Source organism: Malania oleifera, chromosome 9 (assembly GCF_029873635.1).
Source record: "Malania oleifera isolate guangnan ecotype guangnan chromosome 9, ASM2987363v1, whole genome shotgun sequence".
NCBI lineage: Eukaryota > Viridiplantae > Streptophyta > Magnoliopsida > Santalales > Ximeniaceae > Malania > Malania oleifera.
The window spans coordinates 5,426,981-5,451,604 of record NC_080425.1 but is presented as its reverse complement, the minus strand read 5'-3'; the positions used below and the strand labels follow the sequence as shown (position 1 = coordinate 5,451,604).

The following is a 24,624-nucleotide window of genomic DNA, read 5'->3' as shown; positions in this document are numbered from 1 at the left end:
GCAGGGGGTGGAAAAAGAATAGAAGAGAATGAAACATCAAGTTAACAATGCAAGCCTCTGAAACTCTGAAACACATCACCTTTCATCTTCAATTAATCACAACAGTTATCATCTTTCAATCTCAATAGGAGAAAATGAGGCAATCAATCCAGAGATGGGTCTTTTGTCTTCACAAAAGCAGGATTGAAGCAAGCAGGAAGAAGCAGATGGGTTGCGGTCTTCTGTTGGTGGTCCAATGTCTTCCTTTATTCAAAAGGCTTTCTCTCAGGCAAAACCATTGGAGGTTGAAAAGTTGGGTACCCCAAAGCTTCCTCAGGTTGGAAGTTTGACTGCTCAGATGGGTATAACAGACAGGCAGGCTCTTGCAGCTGGGTCTCTACAATCAGGTGTTGAGGTGTGGCAACTTATTGAAAAACAAAGGCTTCGTCATGAATTGTGTACAAAGAAGGTACCTAAGAGTAATAATAATGGAGTTTTAAAATTTTGGAGAACCAAACTGAGGCACAGAATGGTTATAGGGTGGGCTATACAGGTCATGAGAGTTTGACAATGTTTTTGAGTATGATGATGGTTTATGATTGGATCATATTCATGCTTGGTATGGTTGTGATGCAGATTCTTCTTCAGATGGCATATCAAATGTCAGATTCCTACAGTTGATTTCGAGTGCCCATGTTAAAAGACGAAAGGGATAACTCAAATGTGGAAAATGGTAATGCCAAGAGGGTACATGAGAGTGTCCCCAATGGGCATGGCATTTTACAAACACCTCTCTCTCCAGAGTAGGAGCCGAATGAGAAGCATAATGGAGTTCAAGATCTTCTGGATAAGATGAACTTGCGTTTGACTGGTCCAGGTGGACATAAAATTAGGATGGATAGTAGAAAAATTGAGGAAATGGACTAAAGAGAGAGACTTTAAATGCTCTGTTAACTATGACAGAAAAGGTCTGAGGAAAGGTTTTCTTAATAAGTTGTTTCAATTTTCCTTTTTCCTTTCTCTTGGCTCCTTTTTAGCTTTAGGGATGTCTAGTCCTCTATATTTTTCTCCCTCCCTCTCAATTTTTCTATATAAAAATGAAGCAAGAAGGCCTCAAATGACTCTTGCCACACCCAAGTTCACCAAAGAGCCCACACAATCTTCTCCATAAAATTCAAGCCACTCCACAACACAAAAAAAAAAAAAACAGGAATAAGTCTTGGCATCATCGAAGCACAAAAGACAAACTTCGTGGGCTGCACACTGTAAATAGTAGCCTCAATTAAAAAATCAAAGGCTTGGAGAAACAAGAGCAAGAAATGTGTTGCAATTTCTAAAGAAGATTATTGGTTTTGTGCTCAACGAAGAGAAGGAAGACATAACTGAAATGACAGAGTAGGCAAGGAAGAGGAGAGTATCAATCTATTTAAGTATCGAGGAGTTTGAGTAGGTATTGAAGGTTTGGAAGGAGTTTTGGCTTGAAAGGGAGAGGATTAAGGGTTCAAAACCTAAGGAAAATGACAGCAACAAGACTCATGTAAAAGCACCATGATTCGAACAGTAAGGTAGTTGAACTCACATCCAACCAACACTGATGGTAACTATCATCCTTAAAATCACAATCCTCATGTAAGAGCACCTCTCAGTTACCACCCACCAGTTGGAGCTAAAGGAAGTGACACCATACACTACTCGACTCTTAACATACGAAGGATCATTGCCCCTCAATAGTCTAATCAGGTATAAGACAACATCTCTTACAACTTCTCCCAAAATCATATGCAAGGGGCAACATTAGTGAAAGACTTAACCTCCAAGCCGAGAGTAATACACGACTTCATTCTCTAATGAGTTGTCCATGGGACTCCCAATACCACACGAAAAGCCAAGACATCCCTCGAGTATGTCAAGAGCCCACCCCTAAGCTCTCCTCAAGGTGCTCACTTACAACCCAAGAGGATACCAAGGGAAGGAGCTGCTCACCTGGTGTTCCCCCAAAAGTAATCTCTTCCATGCATTCTCATTCACATACGAGTAAACAACAGCGGGTCTATTGGCCATACATCAAAATGCAAGAACGCCACCATGGCAACTGTCTGGATACACCACAACATCACATTGACCTTCATAATACATCCTATGACAACTTCATATTCGAATCCATGTAACAAAAGTTCATTCCATAACCCTTCCGACAAGCACAGCATAACCATCAAAGGTTGCCCAACAAACCATTTGACATGTGTCACAGTTACAAGAAAATGTAGCATCGTGACATATTACCCCACTCCCTCTTATCAACGTCCTCATTTATTAGCACGCACATGAGTCGCCTAGTAGAACTCCCAAAAACCCTAAGTAAGAGGTTTTGGAACAATCAAGCTCCAATGATCAATTTCTTCAAGGTACCAAGCTCATCTTTGTTCCTGCAGTAAACCTGAACCTAATTCCCGTTTGAAGACTCTCTTGGAACACATTCATAAGCACAAAGTCCTCTTCCAACCTTAGAGCAATCTAAAATTGAGCTTCCCCAAGGAACCATGCTCAAATCTCTGATTCCCCAATAAAACCACCATGAACAAAAACATTGCTCCACTCATTGGCCATTAGCTATCCTCATTATCACAAATTCCTAAAAGACATAACCCAGTCCTCTTAAAATTCCAAATCGCTAATCTTTGATACAAAGCCATATTTCATCCTTGCCTCTCAGAACCCCAAACTACCTCATTAGAGAGGAGAAGGTTCATCTGATTTGCCAAGGCAAAATCCTTCCCAAACCCCAACTCATTCTTGACATCAATCGAGACACATATCAGTTTAGTCCAAGGAGCTTCGTACCCAAAATTCTATTCTGGTTGTAATTCCCTCATTACCTACTTCTAATACTCTGATCTGATACCATCTTTTGAAGGTTGATGCAACTTCCTTTCTGCTGCAGAGAGGTCCATTCTAAAACCCTCATTTTTCCAAGATTATATCGACGACTTCACTATTTTCCTTTCCACCATTTACTCACTGGTAGGCAAGATTCAAATACCAAATACACCATCAACGCTCCTTCCTAACATTATAACTCAAAGGTAACTCTACGTCTCGAAGACTTCGTGAATCTAACAATCTCAAAAATTTAAGGCTACCACACCAAGTACAAGATCAAAGCCTATTTCCAAAATTACACTCCAAATATGAATCCACACCCTTAAAGTCTCTTAAAAAATGTCTAATCTCAAAATATGGGGTTCACATCCCAAGTTTCTCAAAGTGCACCTAATATCATCATGAATCACATGATTCCAATTCCAAAGTTGATCATTTAGCCTTATATCCAACCACAAAATATGCACTAGTGCTCCTTCAAGTCCCCAAGGCTCAATAGTTCAACTCACATCTCAAGTCTCAATACTCAACAACGTTTCAAACCTTTTGTGTCCTTTTGTGACATTCAAGTCTCAACTCTCAAGCACTAGTGGATGCTTTCAACTGCACTCTAACAAACCAAACTTAAGCAATGTTTGTCATGACTGGCTTTTTGATACCATCCTCTCACTTTCTCATATGATTAAACTCAAGCTTTCATCTAAATGAATCACCCTCTGGCCAAGTTGTGCAAGAAGTAACATGCAAAAAAACAACAAAAAAAAAAGCCCCTTGGCTAGTACCCATAATGATTCATGGCAACATGCCTCAAAGACCCTCTAGCAAACCATATCCCAGTGACCTCTAGCACGAGTAAAGAAAAGGCCCAAAGGCCAATGGCGCAAAAGTGCTCAACCATCAATTCCAAAAATGCAGTCTTTAACTGCGCTCCCACTAAAACTCAAATCATAAGGACCTCTTAGGGTTCCAATGAAGTCCTCAAAGCAACATTCAAGATTCCCTTCAAGTTCGTAACCCATTGGATTATAGTCACCACTGTGACCAAGACAAAACTGCACTCATGTGGCTCAAGGATTATCTACCCCAAGGCTTCCACGACCCCTTCCTTCCCTTAGATCCAAAAATTTCACCTCTTTCTATTGGGTTCAAACTTCCCCAATTCATTGAACGACACCTTTGGCAAACTCTGGCATCCATCCGCTTCCATCTAATCGAACAATGTCACCTTTGCCAACGGAAAAGGACACAAAATCTTAGCGAATATTCATCCGAGCTCCAATGCCAACCAAAATAGGAGGAATCCCATAATGTGACGTCAACACCCACTTCAAGGCATAAGGTATTCTCATCTTAATTCCCATATATCAACCCTCATCCTCTCATCAAGGGTATAGGGTATAACCAAGCTTTCTGATTTTCACAAGATAGTCTACCAAGGGCCAACTTATGGCTCATTAACTCATGAGTCACATGGTGAGGTGAGAGAAGGACCAACAATCCAACACTCACTGAAATGTAGGTTAGCCATTCCCCCACTCAATGTGACAAATTGAACTCCCAAAATAAAGTAGATGCCCACAATATCAATCTCGTTGCAGTTCTCAATAGAGAAACATGCTCTAATACCAACTACCTCAGGGCGGCAAATTTTCCCAAGGTCAAAAGGAACCACTCTTGCCTTAATCTACCAACAATGTAAAAAAGTCACACCTGTGCAGCAACAAGACACCAATAAATCATGTCCAGTCGTACTCAACCTCTCATCCATGGAAACACTCCAATGTCCAATTCAATTGTCAAGTCTCACAGCATGACAACCCTTTTTCCTAACTAATATTCCCATTAAGGAACCATGATTCAAATGGTATGGGAGTTGAACTTACATTCCACAACATTGAGGGTAACTCTCATCCCCATAGCACAATCCTTGTGTAAGAGTACTTGTCACTAACCACCCACCAGTTGGAGCTAAGGGAAGGGACACCATACACTACTCCAATCTAACATATGAAGGATGAATGTCCTTTGACAGTCCATAAGGTATAAGACGACACTGCCCAAGAGTACACCCAAGGGCCAACATTAGTGAAAGCCTCAACCTTCAAGCTGCTAGTAACGTGCAACTTCATTCTCCAATAAGTCATCCATGGGACTCCCAATCTTATATGGGGACCCAAGACATCCCTCTCCCATCCCTGAGCTCTCCTTAGGGAGCTTACTCAGTACCCAAGAGGAGACCAAGGGAGGAATGCCGAATTCCACCCACCTAGTGCCCACCAAAAGTAATCTCTCTGATTCATTCTTGTTCACATACAAGGAACCAACACTGGATCTAATGATCATTCATCATAGCCCAAGAACGACACCATGGCAATCATTCAAATCCATCACACCACAATGACATTTAGAATACATCCTATGACATCATAATTGAATCCATGTTAATCAAAGTTGATTCCATTACCCTTACACTGTAGCCATCAAAGGTTTCCCAACAAGCCATTTGACATGTGTCACGGTTAAAGGAATGTAACACCGTGACACTTAGCATACAAGGAGGAAAACTTAACAGCAAGGGACATACGAAGAATGCAACGAGAACATCACAGCCTATACAATTGGAATCAAATGTGGACGATAAAACGCGTGAAACCTGCACGCTCCTACACAAGTATGGCAAGGAGGAAGGCAAAAAGAAAAACACAAATATCTACCATAATTTCAAATTTTGGAAGTGTGTTTGGCTAGCTCAAAACCCATTTTTTCCAGCTCTTCTTTTAAAGAGCTATGGGTCTAGGTCAAAAAAATTAAAGGAGCCCCATCATTATTTTTCAATGGGGAGAAAGCTATTATGTGCAATAATTTGCCTAAAGATGGCAGGCTAAAAGTTCTAGGCCCAAAAATACATCTAATGAAGGATAACTAGTCAATCTAAAAAAGGAGTCCAAACATCCAAGAAAGAAATTGAACCTCAACCAGAGATCTCAATGATAATAAGGAGCTTTCCGCCTGGATGGGCAGGTTTTTTTTTTTGGGGGGGGGGGGGGGTGTTTAATTGTTGTTCAAGGAATTTGATTCCCAAGATGAGGAAGGATGCACTGGCTAAGAGCCAAGATCCTCAAGCTCCCCTTCACAACTAGGAGGAACAAAAAGACTGTAGGAGAGAACTGCTAGAGTAACAGAGGCCCCACCAAAGGTTTAACACCACATTTCAAGCTTGATTCCAACATGGACAGCAAAGACTTACAAGATTAAGTGTTAGTTTGGGCACTAAAAAAGGTGAAGATAGAAGGTTGGAGTTTCGTTTGAAGTGGGTTCGAACAACAATCTTATGGATATTTTTATGAGATAGAGAGAAAGAAGTGTGACAAAAAAAGTGTCATGGGAGAGAAAGGAACATGGGACGCAACAAGGGAAGATGAGAGTTGAAGAGCTTGGAGTTCTATGTCAACTACAAAGGGAGTGGAAGTAGGGATCTTATGATGTATATGAAGCCATTAAAAATAATTTCTCAGAATGTCTAGTGTTGAAAGATGATATCCTCAAGGATTGTCTGAAAAATGGGGAGGAGATATTATTTGCCTTCAGGAAACTGAAAAGAGAAGGAAGGAAAAAGGCTGATGCTTAGGAAGTGAGGAGTATTTGGAGAATGGAAAAGTGTGGTTGGATAAATATGGCACCAAGAGCCACTGCATGGAAGTTGTTATGCTATTGAGAGAGGATAGTTTTGAGTTGATAGGAAGTGGGGAGGGGGATTTTACAGTGAACTATCTGATGAAATCAAATTAGTATAATTTGGAGTGGATTTTTTCAGCTGTTTTGGGACAAGGAACCAGCACAATAAAGCGATGTTCTAGAGGGAACTGACCATAGTCGGACAGCACCAAGTATATCAGGGAGAGACTAATAGTTTTATGCATTCACCTAAAAAAAGTGGACATAGTTCCCAAACAGGATGCATGAGAGATTATAGAGAGCTTCCACTTTCACTGCCTTCACTTGCTCAAGGGGTCTTTTACTAGGTCAAGTTGCAGGAATCAGCCTTCTCTCTCTAGAATTGAGAGAGTTTTGGTGACTGCTGATTGGGAGGAGCATTTTCCAATGGTGACCCAAAAAATCCTGCCTACACCTGTGTTAGATCACCATCCTATCTTGTTGGATGCTGAGGAGCTAATTAGAGTCCTATTCATTTCCATTTTGAGAATATGCGGCTAAAAGCAGAGGGTTTCATGATCAAAGTTGCAGAATGAAGGAATAGCTTACAGGTGGGGGGGCACACTAGCCATTAGTACCGGCAAACTGAAAAGGCAGAGGCAGGAGATAAAAAAATTGAATAAAGAGACTTGGTAATGTTTCTATCAAAATGACTATCGGGGGAGATAAATCAGCTGGACACCTAGAGGCAGTAGAGGGTCTATGCAAAGAAAAAAAAAAAAAGAGGAGCTCTCGAATTACTCTCTTTAGACAGAGCCTCAAGGCATTTTAGGCATGCATCATCTTGAGGCATGAGCCTCGAGGCAAGCCTCAACTGAGCCTTTTTAAACATTGGAAAAAGATAAGAATGAAACAGAAATTGCATAAGATATGATAATTTAGAAAAGCGTCACTCAAGCAAAAGCTTCAGTTATTCCATCCAGGATGGAATAAGACACGAATAGATATTCTCATGGTGAAATTTGAGAATGATCATTTCTCTATTCCAAGTCGTGAATTCATAAATTTTTGCATGGTCATTTGCTTTATGATGATAATACATACTCTTCTATATGCTATTCTTATATCATGATCGTTTTATTCCTAGGAATAGGTATTCTAAGAACCAAATGTAATTGAAGGGTTATGATACTCCAGTTGATAATATAATGCAAAGGGTGGTTTTTTGGCATCTGAATGATATTTTGCTAATGATATGCTCAGAGGATTTTCTTTGTCTGATCTGCAGAGGGACTGGCAAGCAATTCTTCAGTACTTTTTTTAATTAATAAAAATTGTATCAAAGAATGGAGGCATAGTATCCCAGGGAGAACAAGGGATCATTGAGTAACAAAATGAAAACAACAAAAGAAATTGAAGATTAAAACAGAATTACTCTAATGCAGGAAAGCAGCCCAATCAAGCTGCAAGTTTTCTTGTAAAACATTCATAAACAAACCATTCGTTGAGCACCAAAGCAGTGCCAGAACACCATTCTACTTTACCTAACAACAAAAGAAATTGAGAAGCAAAACAGAACTCCTCTAATGCAGGAAAGTAGTCCAATCAAGCTGCAAGTCTTCTAGCAAAACAACATTCATAAACAAACCATTCATTGAGCACCAAAGCAGTGCTAGAACACCACACCCCCTTTACCTCTCTCTCTCTCTCTCTCTCTCTCTCTCTCGGTGGCTTTGAGCATGATGGGGCAGTAATGGGCTTCAGCTTTACAAATGAACTAAAAAGCTGTGGGAGGTGGCTTTGAACACGATGGGAAAGCCATGGGCTTCAGCTAAGAAAGTTTCTAAGGAACTTTAAGCCAGTGCAGAAACTAATACTAACAAAAATAGGAAAAAAACAACCAAATCTTATCGTGCTGTCTATTTTTAAATCTGTGGAGGGAAAGGAACACAAGAGTCTCCAAGAGTACAGAGTAAATTAGTAGAAAATTCGCTGATAGATGGATACACTGTTCACCCTCTAGGTACAGTGCTTGTAGTAATAAGCATGTAGGAGACTCCATTGATTGTGTTGAAACCTTTTTTTTTTTCCTTGTAAATGATTCTCTGTAAATGATAGGCATCCTCTTTGGGGGCTTTTTGAATAAAATACTCTATACTTATAACACATGCACACATCCAGGTATAAAGCCTGGTGAAACTTCTACACTCTTGCATCAAATAGTTGGTGTTAAGTTTATTGAGGACCGCCAACCAAATAAATGCCTTGACCTCAGAAGGACCCTTAACCCCACAAATACAATTAACAAGAAGAAAAGATGCAAAAGGACCAATTAAATGAGAGGAAAAAATATTTACAACAAAAAAATCCCATAACAATTCAAAGTCCATGCTCTGGAACCCCCCTATACAAAGATCAAAAATAATCAAACAAACTGACCAACAAAGAAAGCTCAACAGCCTCACAATCATTAAGATTCCAGTGAAGTTAAAATTCAAAGAAACAGATTCCCTTTTTAGAAGATAACCATGAAACAAGAAACATTATGCAAGTATACAACAAAGAGATAAAAATGAGAAGAGATTATCGAATAGAAGCATCCCCCACCCACAAATCCTGCCACAAATGGACATGAAAGCCATCACCAACTTTATGTAATAGAAGGGTAAAAAAGGGAAGAGATCAATGAAATGAACTACAAAGTTCTGAGAACTCATGAGTAACTCTAACACCAATATTAGCATCTCACCAAGTCTCTTGCAATCCAAATTTGCTTTTGATCACCTTATGCCTAAAGAAATTAAATTCCAAGAGAAAACCATTTACCAACTAGAGCTATGTGTTTAGACACAAAATTGCCCAGACCCAACCAAACCCAAACCAACCCCTCCTCCCAGGCCTCCCCTCCCTTTTGTCCCAACCTTAGACCAACAAACAACCTCTCAACTGACAAGTGATCCCTTCTCTCTTCCACATCTGACCAAAGGAAATCCGTCATAACCTTCTGTATCTTCCCAGACACACCAGCGAACATTGAAAACAAAGACAGAAAATCTGAAGGGTTTTTGATTGACTTATCTAGGGACCATCAAATAGGTACCTATTCATTTTTACGTTTATGTGACCAAGTTAAAAGAGGTACTCATAGCCGCAAGAGAGGGGCCAACCTATGCTTTTATCTTGAGGAACCTTAATCCATCCTACAAGACATGGACACATAAAGAATGCCTATATTACATAATTTCTTTTCCTAAGCAGTTAAAAACTTTGTAGCATGTCACTTAGCTCACTGCAGTTCAAGCACTATGATAATTCTTGCATTATGGAGCTGTTGTTCAGGCCCTCATCCTAGTATTTTTTAGAACAATAAGATGTTTCCTACCCAACCCACATCAGAGTCCTATTCATGTTTGTATTTTTCCTTGATTAATTATAAACCAGTAAAAATAAAATAGTAGAAAGATCACATACCGTGTCAACAGTTGGCAAAAGCATATACCAATTCAAACACTAAGCCATCTCTGCTCCAATCTAAGCATAGAAATTTGACGAGGACATAACACTTTGGGAGCTTTTGACTGTTTCAGCTTACAAATATGACATTAAAAATGCATCATAATGGTCTAGACTCTAGAGGACATTACTATTCATCTGCATAATTAGTATAATAATTTGCAATTTTTTTGTGCTATCTCTAAGATAGCAGGACTTTTGTCCATAACAACATAATACTTCAAATTAATCGATCAGTTTGCTTCCAATCTAACAATGAAAAGATTAACTGGGCATTACAAGTATTACACTGTCCATCAAAATGCTAACAGCAAAACATAAGAATGAAGCAGTAAATTTGACATCATAAATGTACATATTTTAATATTAGATGTATGTATAAAACATCATATCAAAGTAATTACCTCAGGAATTTGAAGGGACTCAGAACTCAGGCCATGTTGATCCAGAACTCGTGGTATTAAATGTTGCATGGCGATTCTAAGTTTTTCCTCAGGTGTATAACCAGGCAGCTCAATGACTTCCATCCTGTCTAAGAGTGCTGGAGGAATAGGCTGTACCCTATTTGCCGTCGCCACAAAAATCACATTTGAAAGATCAAAAGGAACATTCAAATAGCTAATGACCCAATGTTAAGGTTTTCACTCGTGCGATGAGATTGTTACAAAGTTACAGTTATGATTAATGAATTCAAATGTCCACCCATAAATTTATCACTATAGACAGCAGAACAAATTAAGTTTAATACAATAAGACCTTAAATATACCCATCTCTGTAGCATCATGAAAGTTCACGACCACATCCTGCGGGTGCAAGCACACATGCATGCACAAAAAATTTCAGAACCAGAAGCCAAGTCTTGTTGATGACAGTATGTGAATCCCTAGGAAGGCCATGGACAAATGCTTGGCAATACAGACAAGTGGGAATTCTAGAAACTGGCCTAAATTTCTATTCGACCGAAAAAAATATAATAACTTAAGTTTAGCACGAGTTAACCAATTAAAAATTCAAAGGCTAGATTTCACACATTGGTGTCTGTCACCACAGCATGAAGATATTTAGTCAAAAAATATTCTAACAAGTCATAATGTAACTGAGAAGTACTAAAGCATTATCGGAAAAAAAAATCAAAATACAAAAGCCAAGCATCCCTCTCATTGTTGGAAGATATGGTTTTTACTTTTTAAATATATATGAGAATGAATTCTGCTGACCTGTGAATAAATTTACTAGAGAGTAAATTCAAAATTCATACAAGTCAAACTGAAGATTGTCAAACAAATTTTTTTATTTTTGGAACAAGGAATTATATTAGAAAATGGATAATAAGGCATCCTCCAATAAAAAAAAAAATTAAAAAAAAAACAAAGAAATTATGAAAAAACATGAAAGATTGCTCTAATGACCTACTAATTTACCACAAAATAGGAATATTTACTCCAATACACAAGCATAGACTGCCAAAAAAAAAAAAAATCAACAAACAGAACTAAGGTTTACTGTAACAAGTCCTGAAGAAAATAGGATACTGATCATTAAATGCTTTGTTCTGTTCAGGATCAAGAACCTCCAGGAGCGCTGAAGCTGGATCCCCACGAACATCAGAACCTGTTTTGTCGATCTCATCCAGCAGCATAACTGGATTTCTAACAGCTACTCTCTAAAAGTCAAAATAGAAAGAAAATTTGAGTCTTCCTCAAACCTGCCTCCCAAAAATATAAAAGAACAAGAAAAATAAAAACTTATTATATAGTTAACCAGGCTCAACTCCATATTGAGATAAAAGTTAGGCAGGGGAAAGCAGAATCAGACAGTTTGCTTGCACTGAAAGGTTTCTTCAGAACCAAAGGGCTCATATGTCATAACACAAGTTTTTAAGTGTTCAAAAAATATATGCCTCCTCTAAAAAATTAAGTCATGCCATCAACATCTATTCAGATCCATTACAAATGAAGTCATAAGCCACCAAGGAAGGTCATGAAGATAGTTGTTGTATACTTACAATAAAAAGAATTCATCAAAAGTACATCCAACTTTCCTCAATAATAGCATGAAAGCTGCACACAGATATAAATGCAAAGATGAAAATGAGCTATTATGCTATAAATTGGTATGTGAGACAAGGTGTATACAACCCTGAAAATGTGCAGAGATTGGAAGAAGTATGAGGTGTTACGGTATGAGTTATCCTGCAACAGCTATGAAGTCATAACTGAGACAAGGTGTATACAACCCCGAATAATGTGCAGAGATTGGAAAGAAAGTATGAGGGGTTATGGTATGAGTTATCCTCAAACAGATAGGGCCTACAAATGAGTCAAGCTGCTCGCAAGCTACTCAGTGGTCAGCTCCATAATAGCTCATTTGAACTCATTCACGGAGTATATAAGCCAAGATTAACCTTATATTTGAAGCTCGCCAACAGCTAGATCATATTTGACTAGCAAGCTATTATGCTACGAAGTGGTAACTGAGATGAGGTATATACAACCCCAAAAATGGGTGGAGATTGGAAGGAAAGTATGAGCTGTTAGGGTACAAGTTATCCTCCAACAGCTAGAGCCTTCAAACGGGCCAAGCTGTTTGCAAGCTACTCGGTGGTCAGCTTGATAATAGCTCATTTGAACTCATTCATTGATACTACGAACCAAGATTAACCTTAGATTTGAAGCTCACCAACAGCTAGATTATATTTGGCTAGCCAAGCTTGCAAGGGTGTTTAGTAGCTCATCAACAAGCTTACGAGTTAAGTCATTTATTAAATGAGTTTATTCGTACATAAGCTCATACATTGAGTTAAGTCATTCATTAAATGAGTTTATTCGTACATAAGCTCATACATTGAACCCACCTGAGGTTCATTTATAAAAGCTCAACTTAGAATCTGTTTTAAATTGACATCATTTTATATATTTTTTTTTTTTCCAAAAGTATTTCTCTCAAAGTCCACACTAATCACATATTTTATTTATCTTTTGAACTTTTTTCATAACACGATACAGTAAATCACAAATCAAAATACTACACCTAGGGCAGCAGATGATCCAAGCCCCTTGTTAATTAACATTAACAAGAGATTCCAAGTTTAATTTAGAGCTCATTAATAAACAGTGTAAGCTTGAACAACATTGGATTTCACTTGCTTTGACGTAGACTTCACATGTTTAGGCTCATTTAATAAATGAGCTGTCTCCTATAGACTCATTTAATAAATGAACCAAGTTCAAACTCAACTTTGATGCTCATTTATTAAGCAAGCCAAGCCTAAACATGTTCAAGAACGACTCAGGTGGATTGCAGCCTATTTAATGGTTAACATATAAAAATTTATCAATTCCAATATAATAACTTTTTGAGAAACCAATTTGGTTCTAAGATGCATAACCAATAGTTCAATAACTTTCTTATTAATAAAAACTTGAAATTTTATATTCTAATTAATAATTTTTTATGTAAAAAAAATATTTATTAAGAGAAAGAATAAACAAGGAAGATAAGACATCTTCCTAAACAAAACAAAACAGCAAGAAAAAATAAAGTATATGCAAACCAGGAAAAATAGGAACTGAATCAGGCAAAAGTGCCAAAGAATCTCATCATAAATTGGAGAAACTGGCACTCCCAAAGCAACTGGACAAATAGATTCACATTGAAGCAAAACGCAATCCAATCCCAGATCAAATCTATTGACAAAACCTGATCTTGGAAAACACAAGCATGTCTCTCAAGCAAAATCACCCACAAGCCAACAGCACACCACCAAAATTTCCCCGCATCCTTACACCTCCCAGATCCTCTGAAATCAGATGCAGAAAATCTTTCAAAGAACCAGAACAAACCTAATAATTCTTGAACCAATAAAATGGCTTGTTCCATGAAGATCAAGATGTGGAACACTGAACTCCGAAGAAAAACATAAGCATGTGTTTCATGGTCTCACCATTACCATAACACATCACGCGAACATCAGGATACAAGCCTTGTATGGCTTTCTGCTCTCTATTAAGAATGGCCATCCACACAAAAGCATCTTATAAGGAACCTAGATTTTGACAAATTATTAGCAAGAGGAAAAGAATACAAGGATTGAATCAAATGAAAACGAAATATTTTACATGGCAAAACACCAAAAGAATCAAATTCCAAACCCTGATATCCCCACAATAAGAATAACAAAATGACTCCAATAGTGAGAATTAAAGAAGGCTCCTCCAGTTATCTATCATTAAGATTTCTATGAAAATGGAAGTCTCAAGAAATATGGTCACTATCAGCAACTATAAAAAAATAGTAGATGTATCATCACATAAAGAAAGATGAAAAAAGTGAAATGAAAGCAACTAAAAGACACTCCTCCCCAAGCCAAATTCAGTATAAGGAAAGAAATGGGGAAACGCCTATGAAATGAATAAACATGGGCTTTCACAAGCAAACTCTAGACGCCTATGATGGAACCCCCCATTTGCTTGCAAGCCATATTAGCTTTTGATTACTTTCTATCAAAAAGAACTATTTTCCAAAGGAAACCGCCATAACCAATTACCCACCAGAGCAATGCTCTTAGACACCAAATTACCAAGACCTAAGCCCCTTTCATTCTTAGAACTATCTAAAATCTCCCACCTCACAAGATGATCTCTCCTCTCACCCATCCGCATCCAAAGAAAACCCCCCATAATCCTCTCCAACATAACCGCAACTCAAACCGGAAAACAACGAGAGAAAATGAAGGACTATTCCACCCACTTGATGCTAAGAAACAAAACCCACCTCATGGATCAAGGATTACCACCTAAAGGAACTCCTAAATAAGTCATAGGACACTCTTAATAACCCCACCCTGCAAGCATGTCAAAGCTAGAAATCACTGCTCAACTCCAAATAAGAGCACCTAGGCCACACCATAGTTAACCTTAAGACCCGAAACTAGCTCAAGAATTTGCAGAATTGTAATATTACAAAAGTAAGACCTATCACTGCTGCAAGTACGAAACAATCACAGCATCCCTCCCCACTGCCATACCATGTACGTAACCATTATAAACAGCCCTCTCAATCATCCTAGGAAAAACTTCCACAGCCAGAATAAGAAGGGAAGGAGACAATGGATCCCCTTGACTCACAACCCCCCCCCCCCCCAAAAAAAAAGGGAAAAAAAAAAAACCAAAAAGCAAGTCATTATATATGAATTAAAAATTAACTATTGGAACAGGGTTTATTTACATAATCATTTGAAAATAATGTATTTACATTTATATTTGTATATGATCACATATACTAATGAGAATGACTAATTGAAAGTAAGAGAATCAAAATTGACTCAAGGAAGAAAATAATTTGGCCCACTATGACCTTATTTAGACAAAGAAGCTATAAATGAAGTTTAAAGCACTAACAAGTACAAGAAACTAATGATCTCTGTTTCAAAAAAAATATTGGAAGCTTTTAGAAGAGTTAGATTGAACATCTTATATGTATTCTTATGAAAAGATTTAGAAAATTGTTGGATAGACACATACAGCGCTTATTTTTAACATCTATAGTGAAAAAAATGCAATGAACATTATTTTTTGTGATGAAAATATGGAAATCCCAATATTCAATAATTGCATCAATTAATATTTTATTATCTCCTGTCCCTAGTTTTTTTCTTAAAAGATAGAGAGAATGAGGAAAACTTATTGAGAAAATAAGAAATAATTATCTCCCCAGTTTATTAATAACTTTAACAGGTGTTCTTGTGGGCCTAGAGGACCAGAATCTTGGGAGCAAGTGCTCTCCCTGCTTAAAATGCAGACTGAATGCACAGTGCAGAATGGTTAGAAGAATATGACGCCACATTGTTTATAAGGAACAACCTCATTTACTCTACATAATCCTTGATAGAAACAGGTTTAAAAAATAAATAGCAGGAAAAAATAGATCATGTACGCAGAGACTGCAACGCATGAGATCCTGAATATTCCTTGGATAAATATCAATCAAAATAAGGCATTTTCTATCTAGGCCATCTGTGCCACTCTTTTCATCCAGGAGGTTAAATCCTACTTCACACATAATCTTATTTCAACCAATACATTTCTCTCTGTGCAAGCACAAGCGCAAGCTTGCAATTTTTTTTTTTTTTTTTTGGGGGGGGGGGGGGGGGGGGGATAGGAGGAGGGGATTGTCTTGGAAACTTCAGCCACTTCAAATGTAAAATCAATATAACAGTTCAACTAAACAAGTTCAAACCTTTAAACCCTCAATCAGACGCCCTGGCATGCTTCCAATATACGTCCTTCTGTGCCCCCTAATATCAGCTTCATCCTTAACACCACCAAGGGATATGCGCACAAACTTTCTTCCCAAAGCAGTAGCAATGGATGATGCCAAAGATGTTTTTCCAACACCTGGTGGACCAACAAAACACAACACTGGTCCTCTTGCATCTGGTTTGAGCTGTAATGCAGATACTTTAAATCAACAAAACATCAAATAAACATATTAATAACTAAAAGTTGTTCAAGGCAACAAAAACTAAATAACTGTGAACCTTGCGAACAGCCAGATATTCAATTATTCGTTGCTTGACTTTGACTAAACCATAGTGGTCATTGTCAAGACACTCTTTTGCAGCTTTCAGGTCTAATTCGCATTCTTCGCTTGCCTTCTGCCAAGGCAGATCAGCAAGAAGCTCCAAATAAACACGTGAACTGTTGTAGCCAGGTTGCTGAGGTTGCATCTTTTTAAGCCTCCTACAATGACAAATTGCAGAAGAAATTCAAAGAGTCTGCACCAGATGCCAGAACTAAAACTTATAGTCATGCATTTGACGAAGCAAGAACAAGTCGGAGTATCAGGGTTAAAGTTCATGAAGAGAAAATACTCGGATGCAGAAAGAGAATATTCACCATAAGGCACCCAAATCTTTTTTACAGAAAAAGAAATTATCTTAAAGAAGAGATACAATGAAGAGACAAGATAGAAAGAAGAAAATGCAAAACAAAAAGAAGCAACAGAAAACTGAAAATCAAGAGAACACTGCCATCCAGTCCATTTGAAAATCTCAAAAGCTTACTACGGTGAAGCAGCCAAGGAAATGGCCCATGAAGAAGCCCAAAAGGCCAATTCTATCCAAAGAAATGGCAAAAGCAGAGACTGACCTCAAAGATACAAGCAATACTCTCTAGCTAAATACTCCAAAGTACACTAAAAGCAGCACAGCCACACGATATGTCTGCATCCTTCCTCCTCCCATAACCTTTAAAAGAAACACACAAGAAAGCTTCCAAAGAACCCTGCACGAACTCAACACTCTCCAAAGAAACCAAAACCACCTACTCAAAAAAACACCAAGTCACAGTACAATACAGAAAAAATCAGAATGCGTCTCATCACTGTCAAAACACATCACACAAACATTAGAGATAAAGCCTTATCTCTCCAAATTCAATTAACCTTGGGAAAGGAAAAGAGGAGTGAATTACAAGAAAAACCTCAAAAGCATCAAAAGTTCAACTCCTAGAATCCCTTATAGAAGAAGGCTAAAATGAATCCCATAAACCAGACAAAGAAGAAAGCTCAATCACCTCTTGGTCATTAAATCACTACGAAAATGAAATTTTCCAAGAAACAAACTCCCCTTCAACATCCATTGAAGAAGCAACAGTGCACTATGTAAAAAAGAGAGAGACAAGAGTCAATAGAAAGTGAAATGAAAAGATGAATCCTCCACCCACATCCTCCCAAAAACGAACATGATTACCGTTATCCACACCAAAGAGATTTGAGAAACGAATTTAACTCTAGTATGAAATATTAGCATCCCAAGTATTTCCAACCATCCTTCTGCAAACAGAATATGCTTTCAAACACTTTTGCCAAGGGGAATTAATTTCCAAATGGAATTGCCAAAACTACTTCCCGCAACAGCAATATGTTTTCAGAAGGCAAGTTACTAAGACCCATACCAATTCGACCTTAGAGACATTAACAACCTCCCAACTTATTAAATGACCCCTCTTCTCAGTTCTCACCCACACCAAACCAAAGACAATCCCTCATCACACTTCTTAAGGCTTGATATATACTGTTGGCCCACAACAGCAATCTAACATGATTTTAGAGCCATGGTTGCGAGGAGGTTCTGGTTTCTAGTCTTGTTGCCCACATTAATTGTAAGTTTGTAAAAAGTTGTGTTCCCTCCAAATTCTAAAACTTCTCTCCATAATTCTAACTTAGATTCTATCCCACCTCTAGTTTCATCAATCAAGAGATCATCAGCAAACAACATACACCATCAAACCTCATTTGGATACTCTTAGTAAGTTCATCCATTACTAATGCAAAAAGATAAGGACTCAAAGCATACTCTTGATGTACACCCATTTTGATCCGAAATTCCCTATACTCCCCATTGTAGTCCATTACTCTATCATACATATCTACTGCAGTCTGCAGACTCCCTTTTTCTAGAACCCACCATAGAACTTCCCAAGGTACCCTATCATACGCTTTCTCCATGTCAATTAGAACCATGTGCAAATCCCTTTTCTTTTCCCTAAACTTTTCATTAATCTTCTTATAGATATATAGCTTCTACGGTTGATTGATTTCTCAAAAATAAAACCAAACTAATTTTCGAAACCACCGTTAGACCTTACTCTTTGTTCAACTACCCTTTCCCAAATTTTCATTGAATTACTCGTAAGTGTAAATCCAAGATAGTTATTACAATTTTTAATATCTTCTTTACCTTTGTATATAGGGGCTTTTCCTCCATTTCTTAGTTCTTATAATTATGTTAAATTAGTTAACCAAATAATTCCATTATTGCCTAGGCATCTTCACACTTCAATCTGGGTGTCATCTGGTCCTATAGCTTTCCCACCATGGACACCATAATGTTTCAAAAAATAAGTAGTGCCACCTAGTGAAACAAAGAAGTTTAAAATCTTTAAAATCTCATCACTTGAAATTTGAAATCTGTACAACACATAAGTATCCAAATGGTAGAAAATGCAAAATTATCCTGCTTTCATTTTTTTTTCCTTTTTACAATTTTAGTTTCATTACAAATACGAAAATAGGATAATATAGTGAGCAACCAAACCCATGTCCCAGTTCATTTTGTCCTTGAAACCGTCCACTGTCAAGTCACACAATTGTAATCTATAATGGTCATCAACAACTGTCTTGTCTCCCTATTAAACTGACTTAGAACAAATACCAAGGAGAAAGAAACATATTACTCATGATATTTCAAAATTTAAAGCCCCCCAAAATAGCAATTAGCACAAAATGACATTAAAATTTTAGTTGTATCAGAGCGCAATAAATGTCAATTATTTTCATTGCCATGCTGAAAGACCAGCTACACTGCTTATAAAATTGTCAGCTGTCATCCAGTACTGTGCTTAAATACCTCAACTCCCGCTGTGCTTGCTTCCAGATACTTGAAGGCATTCCAGCACTCTGCATCTTTCTTTCCAGGGCGGCCATATCATCATCATCATCATCATTGTCACCAAGCTCCTCTTTTATGGCCCTCATCTGGAACATATTTCAAAAGGAGTAATCAAAAAACAAAAATAATCCAGACAGAAAAAGATAAAGATGATGCTGCACAGGCCAAGTCTCCTGTTTCTGTCAAGATGGCCAATTCCGCATAGAAATGCAAGCTCCAGATATTGCTTATTGGCAAAGGGCATGGATGTTTAGTAAATTTCTATTTCCTCTTTGGAGGAGGGTGGCCCAGAATCTGACTTTTGATAGACATGCTCAGGATTGTGAGATAGAGACTTTTCATATTTCTTTGATGCCTTCCATCAAGTCAAGGTTTACACACAGAATCAGGATGGTGCTAGAATGAAACCTTAGTAGAGCATGTTCCTTTGAAAGTTGGTATTTTTTCTTGGGTAGCAGTGAAAGATTTTTTTTTCAGATAATAAAAAATCTCATAAAAACTAAAAATGTACAAGAGAGGAAGGATAAGGCATCCTCCACAAAACAGATAATTACAATACCACTGCCTTCCAATCCTCTTTTTTTTTTTTTTTTTTCTTACACTATTGATAATGCGCATAGAAGTGGGAAGACTACAGTGACTGTATTTTCTCTAGAAAAATGGCTGAATCAGTGAACCATCTCCTTCTACATTGTTCTTGGACCAGAAGCTAGTGGGGTTTGGCTTTTTTATCGTTCTTGACAATTTGCATGGTTACTGACTCTATTGAGTAAGCAATATAGGTTCAGAGGGTGATTGTGCAAATGGGAAAAAAATTTATAATCCTCATTTCCCTCACCTGTGCAAAGGGGAAAGAGTAAGATAGCTTTTTAGGGAGAGGATATATCTCACTCAAAGGCTAAAGATAGATGGTAGAATGATTTTAATTTTATCCTGTTTTAGATCCTGTTGACACTTTGTCCTATAGATGAGTTTCTGTATTTGTGTAAGCACCCTTGGTCTCTATTATACATTTCCTGAACTCTTTCCTTATCAAAAGATAAAAATAATATTACTTATTAGTAACATTAAGTATTCCAGTTAATTATTAAGTTAACACAAAAGACACCATTCCCCTTCATAGGTAACCAATTTTCAAAAGTCAGGGCACCAAGAATCAAAACCTCGACTGAAGTTCACATGAGAAAAGAAATGATGGAAGGTCATCATTTCTTGCTGGGAATTTAGACTTCCAAAAAATTATAACAAGAAAGCTTGCAAGCCAGTAGATTAAAATCTTTTTTTTTTTTTTAAAGTAACTATTAGATTAAATCTTTTATCCCTCCAACACTGACTGAAGAATCAAAAAATTTAAAGTACCAACGTGTTGAACAGATAGTGATCCAACATTTCTTTGGTGTGAGAAAGTGCTTAAGATAAAATCAAAATTCCTGAAAATAAAGCATCAGGTCCACCGTCCATCTCACAGGTTAAAGGTCTGAAACTAAAGAAAGAAATTTTTTTATTTTCTTTCCAAGACATCCCTCAAGCTTTGCATGTTATCATAATAATGTCAGGAAATGAATTACTAACAAATAAAAGCCTGAAATGCAAGACTTTCTAGGGCACTTTAGGTGAACACCCCAAGTTAAGAATATACTGCTAACTCAAAAAAACCCAATATCATATAATGAAAATTATATTATTATAATATAATTCTTCAATCCTCACACTTCTCAAATAAAATCCCTAGTTAAAGCAAGAAACAAACCTGCTGACGCAGAAGAAATTCTTTCTGTGACTTTGACAACTGGCCTTCAACCTTCTGTGTAATCTTCTCTGCTACACGTATTGACTGCAACAAATAAGCAGTGATTGTCAACATAATCCCACAATTCCATGATACAAACACAGACATTCATGTGCATGTGTGCATGCATGCATGCACATGTGCATGTGCGCACATATAAAAGACAAGTAGGGATGTTTACATCTTTTGCAAATGATGCACTCATTTTAAGTTTGAATATTGAAATTGCCGATCTTCGTAAAGATTCTGGAGGTGTAGGTGCAGATAGCTCTTAGCATCACAGATCATGGAGTCAGGCAGTGCTGGAAGGCGAAAAAGGTGAAGGCAAGGGTCATGGAGCCAAGTTCAACCTGGAAATCAGGATGCATTGGTCGAGAGAGAAGAACTGTGTGTTGTTGTTGTGGAGGTGCGCTGCAACTGAAGAAACATGAGGTTTTGAGGACAGATTCCATCGCAAATCAATAGGAATCGAACGACCAGATCGTGAAGGAAACTAGGGTTCCGGATGCAACTGTGAATCTCACACAGGAAGAAAGGGTTGCGTTCAGGGAGGAGGTTGCAATTAGAATTGGTCCAGGCTGTATCTCCTTGTTGGGTTTCCTGCAGAAGGGTCATTATGGTAATCAGGCCCATAATTGTGACCCGAGGAGGCGAGGACTTCCTTGTTGGATCCAATAGTGGCAAGGCTGAAACTTCTGCTCCTAGATCTGAGAAGATGAGTGTAGGGAAGGACTCTATGCCTTCTGTTAATGAAATCCATACCCAATCTCCAGTTCTCTGAGATATGAGTAGAACCAACCAAGCTTTGGAGATTTTTTTTTTGGGGGGGGGGAGGGGGGGGGAGGCGAGTGGAATCGTTTGTTGTCTTAATTTAGATAGATTTAAGGGTAATAAGGTTCACGCTCGTTGGAAGGCCGCTTGCATGCGTGCTGAGATGAGGAAGGTACTTGAAAAAAGATCAAATTCTGGTGAGTCGCTGGTAAGTTACTCAAGGAGAAATTCTAATGGAGACTTTAGTATTGTGCAAGACCCTCATACTAAGAAGAAGGTTGGATGTAGTAATGAAGCTTACGAAAGGAAAGACTTTCCAGATTCAGAAAGTAATGATATTGTTGATGGTTATGTTGGTTATTTAGCATTATTAGTATGTGCTAGGGTTAGGCAAGTGTGAGTTAGTAAGGGTATTATGGTCATTGGCGCGCACAACAAGACATATATTATAAATAGAGGGAAAGGCCTATCATTTACGTTAGCTCTTCCACTTTACCCAATTATTCAACATGGTAGCAAAGCAAGATCCAACCAAAACCCTACCAGCAAATCAAGCTCAGCCATTGCCAGAAAACACCCTGCCATCACTATCCTTCTCAGAATCATCAAAACCCTTCCATATTTCACAAAACCAACCACATAGCCAAAAATAGATCCCTCCGATCAATAGCCTTGTAACAACCCATTACCAGAAACCTCCCCATGCACCCGCACATGCTGCCCAACTGCCAGCAGTCCTGACCCCCCACACCGGCGCATAAGAGAATTTCCAGCCAGTTTTTGCTACATTTTTTTTCTTCCAAATGTCTTGATTTCTTCCATAGACCACAATATCAAGCTGCTGGAAATGTTTTTTATTCAAAGTTCCAACCTTCTTCAACCACTGGTGACAATCCGTTAGTTGTTATTCGGCATTAGTAAAGGCTATTGGTGGGTCTCTTGGACAAGGGGCAGCATTCAAATATTGTTTTTTGGAAGTTGCAGCTGTGTAGTTTACGGTTTGTTGGTGTCATTCATGGTTGATTCGGTGATTAACTTATGTGTGGTTGTCTAGTATTATTAAGATGATTGATTGGTGCCTTGCGTAGGCTAATTATTTGGGGCCTATGGCAGTGCTATATCTGGTTGTTGGTGACACATTTGGAGTTAATTAAGTGGTGACCTTAATTGTGGTTGTTTTAATTGTTATTTCTGTTTGTGCATTTTGGGATGGAGTTTGTGAATCCCAAGAGCATTTTGTTTGTTTTCTGTGTATTTCTAATTTGCTGCTGTATCGAGGTTGAGTGTGTTGGGATGGCAACCCCAAATCCCAAAAGTGTGATTCCCTCGTCAAGCACTTATTCAGGTACACAACATACTATAACCGTCTTAGAGGAAGAGTATTTGAGGTTCTTACAGTATTAGGATCTGGCATCCCACCCACTAGTCCTTGGGTTATTGACTCTGCCGCAACTAACCATATGACAGGTGTAACCAACTTCTTTTCTGCCCTCCAATATCCTAAAAATCTACCTAAAGTTACCCTTGCCAATAGGTCCACTAATGTTAAGGGTATAGGAACAGTAAATCCTACTCCCTCCATCTCTCTTTGCTTTACTTTGTACATTCCTAAATCCGCTTTCAGTCTCGTCAGTTAGCTTAAAAGGTCACTAAATTGTTCTGATTCCTAAATCCACTTTTAGTCTCGTCAGTTAGCTTACAAAGTCACTAAATTGTTCTGTAACCTTTTTTCCTAGATATGTGCTTATTCAAGATCTGAATACGAAAAAGACAATTAGCATAGGATGTGAAGCTCATGGACTTTACTACTTTGACTCACTCCCTCATCCCATTGCTTGCGCACCCAAAGCTACACCACTTCAAATCCATTGTCACCTTGGTCAACCATCATTGGACAAGTTGAAATAGTTAGTTCCTAACTTGAGTTCTATATCTAATCTTGAGTGTGAGTCATGTCAATTGGAAAAACATCATCGTGTTCCCTTTGCTTACTAGGACAACAAACAAGCAGTTAGTCCTTTCATGCTAGTCCATTACGATATTCAGTATCCTAGTCATGTCACGTCAAAATTGGGGTTTCAGCACTTAGTTACATTCGTTGATGACTACTCCAAGATGACTTGGTTGTATTTGATGAAAGATCATTCTAAGTTGTTTAATATCTTTTTTGCTTACTATTTTAAAATACAGACTTTATTTGATAAGCCAGTCAAGATACTTCGTAGTGATACTGCTAAAGAGTACTTAAGTACCCAATTCACTACCTATACGACTAATTCTAGCATGATCCATTAGTCATCTTGTTCCCACACTCCACAACAAAATGGAGTTGCAAAGCAGAAAAACTAACATATTCTCGAAGTCAATCATACCCTATTGTATCAAATGAATGTCCCTAATGATATTTGGAGTCATGTAGTTCTCACTGCTTGCTCTCTCGTCAATAAAATGTCATCCTCTTGATGGTAAAATCCCATAGTCAATTATCTTCCCTAAGGCTCCTTCATTCACCCTCCCTCCTCGTATATTCGTTTGTGTTGCCTTCATCCATCAGTTAATTCCAAAAACAAGTTGGATCCTAGTGCC

At 38.0% G+C, this 24,624-nt stretch overlaps 1 protein-coding gene across 3 annotated transcripts in view; it reads right to left on the bottom strand.

Moving 5' to 3' along the window:
* The window catches only part of LOC131164540 (lon protease homolog 2, peroxisomal), an 82,649-nt gene that overhangs the window by 35,984 nt on the left and 22,041 nt on the right, over positions 1 to 24,624 (bottom strand). For all 3 annotated transcript variants that reach the window (XM_058121808.1, XM_058121809.1, XM_058121810.1), the window contains exons 7-12: positions 21,229 to 21,312; positions 19,437 to 19,564; positions 16,566 to 16,767; positions 16,265 to 16,471; positions 11,560 to 11,690; positions 10,431 to 10,644 (exon numbers count right to left, since the gene is read on the bottom strand). In XM_058121808.1, coding sequence (XP_057977791.1) covers positions 10,431 to 10,644; positions 11,560 to 11,690; positions 16,265 to 16,471; positions 16,566 to 16,767; positions 19,437 to 19,564; positions 21,229 to 21,312 — 966 coding nt within the window. The remainder of the gene's footprint in view (positions 1 to 10,430; positions 10,645 to 11,559; positions 11,691 to 16,264; positions 16,472 to 16,565; positions 16,768 to 19,436; positions 19,565 to 21,228; positions 21,313 to 24,624) is intronic.